At 36.5% G+C, this 16,949-nt stretch overlaps 1 protein-coding gene and 1 pseudogene across 1 annotated transcript; both read left to right on the top strand.

The window, feature by feature from the left end:
* The first annotated feature begins 6,111 nt into the window (after positions 1-6,111).
* On the top strand, positions 6,112-7,858 carry LOC127515631 (histone H2A-beta, sperm-like). Its single transcript, XM_051899513.1, has 2 exons — positions 6,112-6,168; positions 7,439-7,858. The coding sequence occupies exons 1-2, from the start codon at positions 6,112-6,114 to the stop codon at positions 7,856-7,858; spliced, it is 477 nt and encodes a 158-aa protein (XP_051755473.1).
* A 3,049-nt stretch (positions 7,859-10,907) lies between these two features.
* LOC127515332 (histone H2B-like) lies at positions 10,908-11,345 on the top strand (annotated as a pseudogene).
* Positions 11,346-16,949: the final 5,604 nt, after the last annotated feature.

A 16,949-nucleotide genomic window follows, 5' to 3' on the forward strand; every position in this document is an offset into this window, starting at 1 on the left:
TCACTAAAATTAACATTAAAGAGGTGTGTGAACTCGCAAGTACAATGTCAGGAGAAGTAATTTGCTCTGGCCCCCTTCCTGTTCGTCGGAGTGATGAGATAGTTAGCAGATTATCATCACTCAATGGCTGGCTGTCTAAGTGGTGTCCGCAAAATAATATAGGTTTCATAGATAATTGGAAAAGTTTTTGGGGCAGACCTGACCTGTTAAAAAGAGATGGTATTCATCCCTCCCGGGATGGTGCTGCTCTTCTCTCTAGTAATATGGCACATAGTCTTAGAACTGAAACATGACAAACTGGGGCCCAGGTCAGAAAGCAGACAGACTGGCTAAACCGACCGTCTGCTAGCTGCCTCACGTTACAGAAGTCAGAAAATTCAGATAACTCTCAACACATAGAAACTCTTACACCTAGATATTTTCAAATAGAGACTGTGTCTGTACCCCGAATTAGTAAAAACAAAAAACTTCCAAACCCATTTAATGGTAAAAATTTAATTGATGTTCAACAAATAAAAAATAGAGATAATAATGCTAAACAAATGATAAAACTCGGGTTGTTAAATATTAGATCCCTTTCTTCAAAATCACTTATTGTTAATGATATTATCAAAGATAATAATCTAGATGTGCTGTGTTTGACAGAAACTTGGCTAAAACCGGACGATTACATTACTTTAAATGAGTCTAGTCCTCAAGGTTATGATTATCGACACAATGCCCGTCAGAAAGGCAAAGGGGGAGGTGTTGCTGTAATCTATAGTAATATTTACAGTATTAGTCAGAAGTCTTTCAAATATAATTCCTTCGAAACTATGGTACTTTACGTAACATTATGTAAGTTGACATTTGTGCTGGCTACTGTATACAGGCCACCAGGACACAATACAGACTTTATCAAAGAATTTGCTGACTTTCTATCAGAGTTAGTACTAGCTGCAGATAAAGTCCTTGTTGTTGGTGATTTTAATATTCATGTAGATAATAAAAAAGACGCATTAGGATTGGCATTTGCAGATATTCTAAACTCTATTGGTGTTAGACAACATGTGTCAGGACCCACTCATTGTCGTAATCATACTTTAGATCTAATATTGTCACATGGAATCGATATTGATGCTGTTGAAATTCTGCAGCAGAGTGACGACATCTCAGATCATTATCTAGTCTCGTGTATACTACATTTAGTCAAGGCGGCTAAACTGCCTCCATGCCATAAATATGGTAGAACCATCACTTCTACCACTAAAGATTGCTTTATAAATAATCTTCCTGATCATTTTCATCGCCTTAGCATACCAGACAGCTTAGAAGACCTCGATGTTGCAACAGAAACTATTGCCTCTGTCTTTTCCAGCACATTAGACTCAGTTGCTCCTTTGCGTTTAAAAAAGATTAAGGAAATTAATCCAATGCCATGGTACAATGACCACACTCGGGCCCTAAAGCTAGCAGCCAGAAAAATGGAGCGCAGCTGGAAGAAATCAAAACTAGAAGTATTTCGTATTTCGTGGAGAGAGAGAATGATTGAGTACAGAAAGGCCTTAAAATCTGCTAGATCTGCCTATTTTTCTAAACTCTTAGAAGAAAATAAACACAACCCTAGGTATTTATTTGATACAGTGGCTAAATTAACAAGAAATAAAGCTTCAACTTCTGATGTTTCCAAAGAGCACAGCAGTAATGACTTTATGAACTTCTTTACTTGCAAGATTGATAATATTAGAGAAAAAATAATAACCATGCAACCGTCTACTACAGTATCGTGTCAGATAGTGCATTGTAGTGTCCCTGAGGAAAAATTCAATTCATTTACTGCTTTAGGAGAGGAAGAATTGTCTAAACTTGTTAAATCATCAAAATCAACAACATGTATGTTAGACCCTATACCGACTAAGCTATTGAAAGAAATGCTTCCAGAGGTCATAGACCCTCTTCTCAATATCGTCAATTCATCTTTATCATTAGGATACGTACCAAAAACTTTTAAGCTGGCTATTATTAAACCTCTTATTAAAAAACCACAACTTGATCCTAGAGAATTAGTCAATTACAGGCCGATCTCAAATCTCACTTTTCTGTCAAAAATACTAGAAAAGGCAGTATCATCACAGCTATGTTCCTTTTTAGAAAGAAATGGTATCTGTGAGGATTTCCAGTCAGGATTTAGACCGTACCATAGTACTGAGACTGCTCTCATTAGAGTTACTAATGATTTGCTCTTATCATCAGATCGTGGTTGTATCTCTCTATTAGTGTTACTGGATCTTAGTGCAGCATTTGACACTATTGATCACAATATTCTTTTAAATAGACTCGAAAATTATGTTGGCATTAGTGGAATTGCATTGTCATGGTTCAAATCATACTTATCTGACCGTTATCAGTTTGTAGTAGTAAACGAAGACATGTCATATCGATCACAAGTTCAATATGGAGTACCACAAGGCTCAGTACTAGGACCGTTACTGTTCACTCTGTACATGCTACCCTTGGGAGATATCATTAGGAAGCATGGCGTTAGTTTTCACTGTTACGCTGATGATACTCAGCTCTATATTTCTTCGCGCCCTGACGAAACTTACCAATTCACAAAATTAACGGAATGCATAGCTGATATAAAAAATTGGATGACCAGTAATTTCCTACTACTAAATTCAGAAAAAACAGAGATTCTAATTTTTGGACCAAAAACTTCTTCACGTAATAACCTAGAATATTGTCTAACACTTGATGGCTGCTCTGTTAAGTCTTCGTCGTCAGTTAGGAACCTGGGTGTGCTCTTTGATACCAATCTTTCATTTGAAGGCCATGTTACTAGCATCTGTAAAACCGCATTCTTCCATCTTAAAAATATATCTAAACTACGACATATGCTCTCAATGAAAAATGCAGAACAGTTAGTTCATGCGTTCATGACCTCAAGGCTAGATTACTGTAACGCTCTACTGGGTGGTTGTTCTGCTCGCCTGATAAATAAACTACAGCTCGTACAAAATGCAGCAGCTAGAGTTCTTACTAGAACCAGGAAGTATGACCATATTAGCCCAGTTCTGTCAACACTGCATTGGCTTCCTGTTAAACATCGTATAGATTTTAAAATCTTGCTAATTACTTACAAAGCACTAAATGGTTTAGCTCCCCAGTACCTGAGCGAGCTCCTAATTCATTATAGTCCTTCACGTCTATTGCGATCTCAGAATTCAGGCCAGCTGATAATACCTAGAATATCAAAATCAACTGCAGGTGGTAGATCCTTCTCCTATTTGGCACCTAAACTCTGGAACAATCTTCCTAGCATTGTTCGGGAAGCAGACACACTCTGTCAGTTTAAATCTAGACTAAAAACGCATCTCTTTAACCTGGCATACACATAACACATTACCAATTTATATTTCCAAATCCGTTAAAGGATTATTAGGCTGCATAAATTAGGTCAGCCGGAACCGGGAACACTTCCTATAACACCTGATGTACTCGTTACATCAGAAGAAGAATGGCATCTACGCTAATATTAGTCTTTCTGTTTATCCCGAGGTTCACCGTAGTCAACCGGATCCGGGCCGTATCCAGGTGAGACCAAGGACCTGCACCTTGACACGACCACAACGCAGCCCTGAAGTATCAGCAGAGATTGAGTCAACTAGATCATCCCCTGTGAAGGCCTCATCGACACGACAGCCACGACACAGTTCCTCAACAACCGTCCATACCGGCGTGATGAATACGATCCTCAATTGGATGGAACTGAAATAAATACTTTTAATGTTGCGATCCTATTGGACTTATGATAGCAACCTGAATTGTAACAAAGCACTGTTGGCCAGAGGAGAACTGGCACCCCGACTAAGCCTGGTTTCTCCCAAGGTTTTTTTCTCCATTTTAACACCAATTTGCCACTTGTCTGCCACCTGATGTCACCTGATGGAGTTTGGGTTCCTTGCCGCTGTCGCCTCTGGCTTGCTTAGTTGGGGACACTTGACTTGACATTTGATATTCAACAGTGCTTTTGATCTGCCTGCATTGACACTATTCTTTAAGAGCTGCTGTGCAGCCAAACAATGTACCAGTTATCAATGTAAAGCTGCTTTGACACAATCTACATTGTAAAAAGCGCTATATAAATAAAGGTGACTTGACTTGACTTGACTAATGTGCTCTGCTGACCTATTTGTACTATTATTTGTTATTATCATTATTTTTTTTTTTTTTTTTTTTTTTTAATGTTGTACAGCACTTTGGTCAGCTTTGGTTGTTGGAAGGTGCTATAGAAATAAAGTTTGATTGATTGATTGATTGAAGTTCTGAATTTTCTTAATGTGACATATATTATTTTGGGAACTCGTCAAAGGCATTTTCTGTTCCCCAGCACCTCCGTATGGCCCTCAATGTAACAGGCCTAGACGTGATGGACCTAAACAAATGGTTGGAGTAATGGAAGCTACTAACCCTAACATAAGGGAGCCATGAATTTTGTGTTAAAAAAAAGAAAGTTGACAGGACCTGGAAAAATGAGTCCTGACCTTTTAAAAAAGTTTACTTAATGTGTGTTAACAGACCCTGGAACATACATGCTCCCGTTGACCAGCGATCTGCAAAGTCGAGGTAGCACGATTGTGTTCCTTGCTGCTAATAAAGTGGATGCATTTGAAATAGCTTGTTTGTTTAAAGCTTGTTTTACATGAAGATTGATAGAATAAACAAATAATTGTATCTATCATTATAAAATCTATCATTAACTAAATCTATCTATCTATCATTCCTGTCGTTGATTCTAATTGGTCAATAGTTGTGTTTTATTCACAATAAAACACGGCTATGACGCTTTACCCAACTGTTCTGTGTATCACTACACAACACCCTTAAAGACCGTCTTTGCCGCCATCTAATGGCGTAATAATGTAAACCTCTGCTGCTGTTCACGGTCAGGGACTATTTTTTCCGGCAGAAGGAAGGCTCATAGTAAGAGTTTACTTCGATGAAAGTTGCATTGTGACATACTTTTGGTTTTAATATTTGTATTGTGTGGTAACCGTTTTATAAAAGCAATACTCAAGGCTAGTGCTGTATCGTGAATTAAGTCACTCCGCTTCACATCGTGCCTACAACGCCTTCAGCCGTGACTTATTCACGATACAGCACTAGCCTTGAGTACTTTACTGCTTACTTAAATTCCGGCAAAATTCAACTGCTTTGCTGTCACCAAAGTGATTTTGTATGCATCACATATTACACCTGAAGACTTTGCAGCAGTTTGTCAACATTTGAAGCACAGTCTGATTGTTTCAATAGAAATATATAAGGAAAGGTAAACAAAGAAATTCATTATAGGATATTTCACTTCTCTTTTACTACATTCAAACTATCAGAGCCTCAATATGAACTCACATGAATAACTTATTTTTTTGTGGGTGTGAACATTCACTCAAAATGAAATGAAATGTCGAGGATTTTAACTGTGACAATATGATTGACAGGCCAGTTTACGGTCAGGATGTGACAGAGAGCAACCATTAAAGACGCAATTGTATGACGAGATAGTATGTCCCAAAGTTGTGTACTCTTTTTGCTACACTCAAAATGATGTACTTTTTCTTCACAAAAGAAGACACACTTTTAGGGTGTAGTATAAGCAGGTGAATTGGGACGCAGCTCCAGTGCCGAATTTGTGTGTTCCTCAACCAGAGCTCAATCCCATATTGTCCACACATGTCGAAAATGTGATTTTGATTTGAAATGTAAGATTTGATTTATATTGGATAGATCATTGATAATTGGCCACAACAAGATTTGAAACATGTTTATTTTCTTTTCTAAAAAGAGGGTAGTTTCGAAGTGAGAAGTGGTGCTTCATCCAGGCCTTCCTGAACACAGACAAGATTACTAAAAAAGGGAAGTCAATGAAAATTACACAGACATTCTGTGATCTTTGCTCTTGTGATAGTATTTTGAGGTTATGAAACTAAAGATGCAGAAAAAGCATAAATGTTTTCCTCTACTATGGTTAAGCAGAAACAGAGCAGAAGTCAAACCACAACTGAGTTCAACTCTTAAACTAAAGATGCTCTCTGTCATTTCCTTAGTAAAGCAGCTAAAAATAACAATGCACAAATGACAATATACATCTTCAATGATGAGATAAACGAAGCCCCTGCAACACGTGAAAATGTACGTGATGTGTTTTGCTGTAACTATGAATTTTTATTTTTTTTGAAAAGTTAAACCCACTATATAAGAGCAGCTGCTTTGAGAAACAACCCGCAAAATGCTTTGACTTCCGCTACAAGGGTACTATGCTAAACCACCAGAGAGAAACATTTTCATTTGTATGGTTGTATCTCTCTTTCTCTCTCTCTAGGCTATATATATATAATGTGTGTGTGTGTGTGTGTGTGGTGTGTATATATATATATATATATATATATACACACTGTATATAAAGGTAAAACAACATAATACAGCGCTAAAAGAAGCAAAATCTTATGGCCTTGGTGGAAACAGTGTGTCGTTCTGAACTGAGTTATAAAACGTTTGCATCTTAGGAAGATACACAGACAGATGTGGCATGTGCTTCAAGCAGCCCAAAACAACTTCTAAATGAAACACTCCACAAGTCCCTCAGCGATCTTTCTTTTATTAAAGCCACTGTCAAAGTGCTAATTCAACACATGGAGAAAACTTGTGTATGAATATGATGTGTATGTTGTACCACTTCACTTTTGCTCCAAACATGAGCAGAGAAAACACGCGAGTGACGCGACCAAATCGGCCAAGAAGAAATCGCAGCTAAACGCAACTTTTTTATTTATTATAAGGAACTAATTATAAGGACACTTCCCTTACATCCAGCAACTCCAAAGCCCTTAAAACTCTCATTGTGTCATTTGTATGATATTTTCCTGATTTTGTAGCCTGCAATTGTACTCTCAGTTGTATTTACTCCTGGCATTCATTATGTATGTTCTTAGCAATGCAATGCAATAATAATAATAAAACAGCTAAACGCAAGAGAACAGCGTCGGAGAGCTCATCGTCAAGGCTGTGTCCGCATCTAAGGAGAGGAGCGGTGTGTCCCTCGCCGCCCTGAATTTCTACATACATGTTTGTTTGCTCATACCAGTAAACTAAAACTATTCTGTTGCTGAAAATATACTATTATTCAAGACAAAATAAAGCCACCCATTAAAAGTAGGCCTAGCGGCATTAAATAATACTACGTAACATGAGGGTTGTCAGTAGCAGAAAGGGGGTTGGGTTTGGAGTGTGGAGGGAAGATCACTGATTGGCTGGGAATGTTTCAGACTTCAGCAATAGGAGACTGGGCACGCTTTCTTTTAAAAAGTCATCTCGCAACGGTTAACATCATTGTTTTTGTTACTTTTGATAGTCGGAAATAAACTATAACCACAATGAGTGACGAGGAAAAACCGGTGGAAAGGCTCGTGCCAAAGCTAAGAGTCGCTCTTCCAGGGCGGGACTGCAGTTCCCCGTCGGCCGTGTTCACAGGCTTCTCCGCAAAGGCAACTATGCTCAGCGCGTTGGTGCCGGTGCTCCAGTTTATTTGGCCGCTGTGCTCGAGTATCTCACTGCTGAGATCCTGGAGTTGGCTGGAAACGCCGCTCGCGACAACAAAAAGACCCGTATCATTCCTCGTCACCTGCAGCTGGCGGTGCGCAACGACGAGGAGTTGAACAAGCTTCTGGGTGGCGTGACCATCCGCTCAGGGGTGGTGTGCTGCCCAACATTCAGGCCGTACTGCTGCCCAAGAAAACCGAGAAGACCGCGAAGACCAAGTAAACCGACTGGAGATTCTCTTCAAACCAAGGCTCTTTTAAGAGCCACCCAGATTTTTCCGTGAGAGACTGATTTCTTTAATCCAATCACTATTTAAGTTGATATCAGCCCAGCATACAATTAAATGCGTTGTTGTACTTTTTTCATTTTGTATAAATGGCTTTATTAACTTAATTAGATTTGCAAGTTCCAAGTATGATGGGCCATTCCTGGATTTGGTAATATTTCATCCTGGAATATTATAATAATAATAATAAGATAATTTTTGGTTGTTGTTTTTTGGTATATATAATTATTTTTATTTATTTATTTATTTATTTTTTTTTTTTAAACACATAGGTTCTTTAGAAACTTAAAGGATTAGTTCACCCAAAAATAAAATTGTCATTTATTACGTCTCTCATTTCGTTTTACACCTGTAAGACCTTCGCTCATCTTCGAACACAAATTAAGATATTTTGGTTTAATCCGATGGCTCTGTGAGGCCTCCATAGGAGCAATGAACATTTCTTCTCAAGATCCATAAAGGTACTAAAAACATATTTAAATCAGTTCATGTGAGTACAGTGTGTTCAATATTAATAGTATAAAACGACGAGAATACTTGTTGTGCACCAAAAACACAAAATAAGGGACTTGAACTGATTTAAATATGTTTTTAGTACCTTTATGGATTTTGAGAGAGGAAATGTCATTGCTCCCTATGGAGGCCTCACAGAGCCATCGGATTTTAACAAAAATATCTTAATTTGTGTTCCGAAGATGAACGGAAGGTCTTTTGGGTGTGAACGCATGAGCGTGAGAATAAATGACAGAAATTTTCATTTTTGGGTGAACTAACCCTTAATTGTAACTAACATCCTCAGACTCAACCTCCAGAAAATAATATTTTCCCACCTCAGGCATTAAAGGACCTTTTTATTAATAATAATAATATCAGAGTAAATGCCTTTATTCTCAACCCTGTAGGACAAAAAGGAATTGGGTTTTAAAAAGGTTTTTACACAAAACTTGTTATAGATACAAACTCTATTTACTGCTCATATGTGTCCCTCATAACAGTTAGTAACTACAAATGTATCATGATGATTTTTACATTTCCCCCCCCAAAAGAATAGATGAGATTGTTTACAGGGGGTTGAAGATTGTAATCGGTTTTGAAGGGAGACATTGCCTTCACTTTTATGTTTTAATTTTGTCTCTTTCTCATATTGTGCTCTTCTTTCTGGTTCAACATATCTGCTTATGTTGCTGTAATTTCTGACAGGGTGCTAGTCAGTGTTTAAGTGACACATTACATCAAATATTCTATTATAACAAAATTATGAGTTGTCATGATATGTAAGTATATCTTTACTGAAACCATGACTATTTTATATATATTTTCAATTAAAATTATCCAGAAGTGAAAAACTCAACCCTGCCAAACCTGAAACTATTATAGATGTGAATTATTTTAAGCACAAAAATGGCCACTGCTCCTCATGCAGTGTAGAAGAGTAGACTGTAGTATGGCAGCAGTGAAATACTTATGGATTAAAATAATTTTGAAAAATTATGATTTTCCATCTTTATTTTATGTGATGTGGTGGAGTTGTTAAGCGTGATAGCGGGTGAGACGCAAAACATCACTTTCACCAAGATATGTCCATTTATGTATGCTTGCTCTCTACATTTTCACAAAGGTAAGTTAGAGATTTCTGTTTTCTAAAGTAGCAAACATTATATCAACGCAGTTGTTTTGGATTATATGTGCTATGAAACAACAATCAATTAATGGAATTTAAACTGATCCCTTTACTTAAATATGTCTATATTTTTTAATTCTTACAATTTTGCTAAGGATTTTTAAATTTTCATTTTATATAGTTAGTTATATAGTATGACATTTTTCCTCAGTATCCATACTGGACTAAAAATTTCTGACTACTTTTTACAGCAGTGGTCCTGTGTTATTTAGCTAAAAACCTTTCAGGTCATTGCAGGTCACCCTGCTTAAAGATTATGGAGATGACCCCAACTGGACACCATCCCTACATCAGGGCCACACCAGCAGCTCCTTCAGTCACACAAACCCCAAAGGATCTTTTAAGAGCCTCCTCAATAATTTTTTTTTTTTTTTTTTTTGAAGGTCTTGTGAATAAAATAGTCTCTTTGTTTATTTTATTTTTTCCTATTAATCAAATCTAAAAGCAAATTAATGGAAGTGAATAATGGTTTAATAATGGGTTTAGTGTCTTTCTATTTAGTTATATATATGTGTGTGTGTGTGTGGTGTGTGTGTGTGTGTACTTACACTGAACACGCCAAAGAAAGACCGTCACCGCCATGGATGTTGTGTACGCTCTGAAACGACAGGACGCACCCTGTACGGATTCGGAGGTTAAATCATTCGTGAAGAAGGGAGAAAAAAAAGCCAACGGCTCTTTTAAGAGCCACCTACGTTTTTGCCATAAAGAAGTTTTTTGGTGGTGAAATTAATTAGGCTTTATAATTTTATAGTAGCTTCATGATTGTTTTTTGTAAATGTAAAGCAATTAAAACAGAGAAATTCGATATTTTATTCCATGTTTCTTCTATGTGCTTTGCAGTTAAACTACAATTTAATAGGTTCTTGAGCGCGTGGTTATTGTGCAGTTTTTGTTTTTCTTTAATGTAGGTTTATTAACGCTTGTTCTTGCATTCATATATGCATGTCTTTTAATGTAAGTATAGTGTTTCTTGATCACATTCACGTTGATTAATAAACAAGTTGTTTATTGCTTCTAAATAAACGTTATAATACAGAAACTCCAGCGTGCGTAGATAAAAAGCTTATTAAATTATTCACAATATTTCACTTATTCGTTCCGAAAAATGCGGGAAAATGTAACAGTCGGATGTGGGGGATGGTAGTTGTCGATGGGTGTGATTAACATTTAAAGCTTCTGATTGGCTCGCCTACAAGTCAAGGAACGTTTAAGGTGGCCAATGAAATCGTTCTATGGGTGGGCCACAAAGACTCACAATCACAGAAGGCCGTTTTTTCCATTTTGAAATTAGCATAGGGCAGTGTATAATAACCCGCCTCTAACACTGTTGTTTTTTTTTGTGTATCTTTAAGGCGAAGCGTCATGCCTGAACCAGCGAAGTCCGCCCCCAAAAAGGGATCGAAGAAGGCTGTCACTAAAACTGCTGGCAAGGGAGGAAGAAGCGCAAGAGATCCAGGAAGGAGAGCTACGCTATCTACGTGTACAAAGTCCTGAAGCAGGTTCATCCCGACACCGGAAATCTCTTCCAAGGCGATGGGAATCATGAACTCTTTCGTCAACGACATCTTCGAGCGCATCGCGCGGTGAAGCGTCTCGTCTCGCTCACTACAACAAGCGCTCCACCATCACATCGAGAGAGATCCAGACCGCCGTGCGTCTGCCTGCTGCCCGGTGAACTGGCCAAACACGCCGTGTCTGAGGGCACAAAGGCTGTGACCAAATACACCAGCTCAAAATAAAGCGATGTCTGATCTGATCAGCGAACCCAAAGGCTCTTTTAAGAGCCACCCATGTTGTTTTTCAAAAGAGCCTTGATCTTACACTGTTGTCAAATCAAATAAAAGTGAAGGAACTGATATCAGTTCCTCAGTGTTTATTGCTGTTAATCATCAGTCTGGTTTAGCAAATGAATTACAATATATGGTTGCACTTTATTTTACAGTACGATTTTATAGTGTACTTCCCTAAGAAAATACTGGGTAATATAAAGTAACTATGTAGGTGGTTCATTATAAAATGTAATATTGTTATGAACTTATTTTTTGTGGTCTCATATTTGTGTTTTGAGTTTACAATATGACACAATGTACATAATACTAGTGGGAACCATTCATGCAGAATATTGTTTTATGTGGGCACATATTGGTGACTCACGTGATGCCTCGTGAGATATGCGAACAGCGCCATCTTTAGAAGCACATTTGCCACTGACGGGGTCGGTTGTGCTTTCTTTCGCTCTTCAAACGAGAGTGCTGTGTGGGCGACTGAAGGGGAAGACATGTGTATCCCAAAAAAATCATTGTGCTTTGTGTTTCTACAGGCCTGTTTCTTCAGAATAAACATTCTGGGACGTTTTCCATCATTGTCTTCATTGAGAATAACAAAACACAACCAGAGTAAAACTGCTACAACTAGTTAGGGGTTGATTCAGGGGGACCTAGTCATTACCCAATTATTGTAATTACAATTTACTGTAATAATTACATTGTATGTACATGGGGATAGGGACTGTAAAATAAAGTGCTACTGAATATATAGATGTTTTATGACTGATGGGAGGAATTTTTAGAACAGATAGTAGAAAAACTAAATTTTGATTGATTGTCTGTGTTATTCCAAGTAATTGTTTTATTTATTTTAAAACGAGTAAGATGAAATGTATTCATTCTAACAACATTTGATATTCAGCAAATGTGGTTTTGACATGCAAAACATTTTCAACATTTAGCTTTGAATATTGTTTTCTTCTGCACAATCAGCTCTTTAGAAAGCCCTTATGAGACAGCAGCGATTCTCATCTGATTCTGAAGCTCTGATCCATCCGCTCCTGAAAATCCTCTCAGCACTACTGTTGAACTTGCAGCTGTAGAGGATGATGATGATGATGATCAATATTTGTGTGAAATATTTTCAATAAACAAATTATTTAAAGTTAAAGTAATTTATTGATTAGTCTGATAGTATAAGTCTTGTCATATTTATAGAACAGTTGTTGAAGTTCTGCTCTCTTAAAATGACACAATGAACCTGCTGTTCTTCATATTTAATACAGTTTTAATCTATCAGATATTAATGACGTCTCTGCTCCGCTTTTACTGACAATCAAGTTCATGTTTGTGAGAAACATCTGATAGATTAAATCATCACAGCGGAAAAAACATTTCTCATGCTGTTATAACGGCTGTAAAATATGTTTTATTTAGTAGTTTTGTTTGTCCTTGAGAGTATTTAAAGGGAAACTATCAACAAAGAATATGAATGATGAAATGCTTTCAAAATATTTAATTTCAAAAATTGCAAAAAAAAATAAAAAATAAATAAATAAATAAAATAAGCAGTTATTTGTTTATACAGAACATAAAGAATAAAACAACGTAACACTTTATTATAGGGAACACAAACTTTTAACTACGACTTTTCCCTCAATAAACTCCTAATTTAGTTAATTTAGTATTAATAGTTAGTAAGGTAGTTGTTAAGTTTAGATATTGGATATGATTAAGAATGTAGAATAAGGTCATGCAGAATAAGGCATTAATATGTGCTTAATAAGTATAAATAGCCAATATTCTAGTAATATGCATGCTAATAAGCAACTAGTTAAAATACCCTAAAATAAAGTGTTACCAAAACATCTTTACTAATTACTCAAACAACTGATGTAGAACAGGCATCAGTATCATTGTCAAGCTTTCACTATTGGAAGAACAATAACAGCACAAACATCCCTGAACCTTGATTTTTAAGGTTATGACAAATATATTACAAATTTCAAACCGCAATATTTTCAAACCGTGTTCAAGGAAAAATAAATGCTGACAGAACATTCAAACATGTTGACAGAATTAACAGTATTTTTAAACATGTTGACATCAGATTCAATTTTTCTTCTTCTGTTACGGCGTACTGACTTTGGTCTTAAGCAGATGAAACTGAAATAAAGCATTGCTTCCATGAATGACCATCATCTGTTGAAAATATTGATCTATATAAAAAGACAAACATGGCATGTCTGTCCATGAGGGATTATGTGAATTTATTAGGGAAAAGACATTTAGAGAGAGAGAGAGAGAGAGAGGAGTCGAGGGGGGGGAAAATGTATGTGTGTATTATATGTATTTTATTTTATTTATATATTTATTTTAAAAGATATTCTTAGATACAGCATACTAACATATTCTAATATATTCTTCTTGATCTGTCATTTTCAATATATAATGTTTGTCTTATATGAAATAACAAAAGTGATTAATTAATCGGGCTCATATTCCTTAAAAACAACATGTTGGAATATTTAAGGACTGAGGTCCTCCATTTCTGGTATAAGAGCAAACAGACTTCAAAACAGAAATTCAGAATTCTGACATTATAATAATAACACAAGAATCATGGAATGTAAGAGATTTGTCCACTGGCCTGCTCAATTGATTTAGAGAAATCTGTTCTTTCAACCAAACTAGAGATTCATAGACACGATCAAATCTATAAAAACCAGGAAAGTTTAAATTTGGTTAAAAATCCAAAAAGATATGGTCTCTCCACAGACCGTCACATATTCTTGTGTGATACATATTTACCTCTGAGGCTGAATCTCCCTAATTACAATGAAGAAACCTTTTCCATCCTGCAAGATGAGATGTCTTCCGTTTCCAGACAAAAAGAAATGTGTTAATGTGTGGTGATTTAAAGGCCAGAAACTGGAAATAAACCAGACTTTGTTGAACACAGGGAGACAAATATATTACAAAACACCAGCCACCCTCCTGCTCTCATACCCACCTGAGAAATAATTATGACAAATACACAAGCAAAGGAAAAGCCTAATAGACCTCTGTCATTCTTTGGGCCTGTATATAGTGAACAGTCACATACGGGGGAGAGTCTTTTCGCTGTTACACCTTTAATTCTTGTCTGGCTAACATACAGTAGATTATTTCATTACAGACATTGACCAGTGCATCTCAGGAGCATTCACAGACAGTCCTCAAACACACTCTGTAAAATTATACATATCTAAAGGTTCTAACTCAAACCAATGAATCAGCAGACAGACCTCTCAATTACAAGGCTGCAGACAATCCTACAATGTGGACATAAAGTTTAAATATTCTGTTCGATAATTGATATAAGATCGCAGAACTTTCTCAAAACGCACCAAATCCTGGAGAAAAGTCCGAACTGGATTTCTGCCCAAACACAGAAACATCTGACCACATTTAGCACTCTCCACACCATCATTGATAAACACGTACACCAAAACCAAGTCTTTGCTTGCTTTTTTGACATTGAGAAGGCATTTGATTCAGTCTGGCACAAAGGGACTCTTCTAAAACTACTGGAAAAAGGGATTAGCAGGGGGGAAAACATTTGATTTAATCAGCACCATGATTAAAAACAATACATTTGTTTGTAAAAATAGGAACAAATGAACAGAATTTTTCTCTCATCAACAATGAGGAGTTGGACAAGTTTGCCCATTGACCCCCACTCCTATTTAACTCCTCTTGCAGATGATTTAGTCATTTCTGTCAAAAACAAAAGAGGAGCAGCTCATTGACATCATAGAGAAATTCAGTCAAATGTGGACTCTTAAAATAAACCTAGCAAAATCAAAAATAATCAGAACAGATCCAGGTGAAGGGAAAATAAATACACCTTTAGAGCAGGAAACCAGGTCATCCAAAACATCCACAAATGCACCTATCTGGGACTCAAAACTAAGTTCAACAGGAAACTTCAATCTGGCTGTGAAAGAACTGAATGCAAAAGCAATGAGGGTCTCTCTACATGATTAAAAATACAATTCAATATGAAATTCCAATTAAAACCTGGCTAAAAATAATTTAAAAAATAAATAAATAAATAATCAAACCAATTGCTCTGTATGGGCAGCAAGATATGGTGACCCCTAAAAACCCAATTTTTTTTCTAAATGGGAAAAAGAGGAAATCGAAACTCTGCATACCCAAATTCATAAAAAGCATCCTAAAAGTAAACAGAGTGACACCAAACAAATCATGCAGAGCTGAATTAGGACAATACCCCTTATTAATCAGTATCAAAAATGATCTATGAAATTCTATCAGCACCTAAAATGCAGTGGACCGAGCTCATACAGACTGAACCCTGCAGTACCAGGAGCAGAACCTGCACACGAGCCCCTGAAACTACACCTAAACCAGCACAGCACAATCTGACCCAATCAAATTATACAATTACAAAAACAATATTACATTGCCTACTGGAAAGATGCCACTAAATAAATAAATATATAAAATAAAAAAAGATGGAACTCTATTTACATGTTGAAAAGAGATTATAAACCAGCAGAAAACCTGAGCTGTGTGAAAGAGCTCAAACTGAGAAAGACACTGAGCAAATACAGTGTGATCAGTATCTGGCTATAGAGAGAGGACGACACAGACAGAGACTACAGCCGCGAGAGCAGAGACTGTGTTCACTGTGCTCTCCAGAGAGAGTGGAGACAGAAGAACACTTCCTGATATATTGTGATTACTATCACAACATTAGATCTGCCTGGTCTCACAAAATGTCAATAAATAGCACCAAATTTTTATGGCAAGTTACCAATTTAGAAAAAATAAGACATATTTTGGGAGAAACAGCTTGATCACAAACAGCAGCAAAATATGTAGCAGCCAAGTGTCACAAACCAAGAGAGTCAGCCAGCGGACAAAAAAAAAGTAAGAAATATTCTTATCATGTCTGAATGTATGTTTAGTTTTTTTATTATCTTTAGTATGAACTCACTGTCTTGTTATTATCTTGTTTATAAAAAATTTGTGTATTTGTATTTGTGTATTTATTTATATATATTTTTTATGAATTATATAATCATTATTTTGTTCATTGCTCACGGTTCAAGTAATGCCAATAAAGCTCATTTGAACTGAAATTGAATTGCGAGAGAGGAGAGAGAGAGAGAGAGAGAGAGAGAGAGAGAGAGAGGAGAGAGAGAGAGATCAGACAGAAGTTTTACCTCTTGCTCTGTAACATTGTAAAGCAGCACGACTGTCGCTAACAGATACGGACAAGCTGCAGAAGAAAACTGAGGATGTTGAAGACAGAAAACTGACCAGAACGTGACACTGAAAAACAGAACACAAGACCATTATTGAGCAATATTACTGAGCTCTAAACAGGCTTCAAAAAGTTTCTTGAGGAACCCAAGGTTTTGTGAGTGAATACAAAAGCTTTGAAATATTTCTACTCCAATCTCATATTATTCCACCACCATAGAGCTCTGTATTAAAGAGATAGTTCATTCAAAAAATTATATTCTGTCAAAATTTACTCACCCTCATATTGTTCAAACCTATATGAATTTCTTTCTTCTATTTTCACTTTCATTGTATGGACAAAAACACTGATACATTTTTTCCA

This window comes from Ctenopharyngodon idella, chromosome 7, assembly GCF_019924925.1.
Source record: "Ctenopharyngodon idella isolate HZGC_01 chromosome 7, HZGC01, whole genome shotgun sequence".
NCBI classification, from domain to species: domain Eukaryota; kingdom Metazoa; phylum Chordata; class Actinopteri; order Cypriniformes; family Xenocyprididae; genus Ctenopharyngodon; species Ctenopharyngodon idella.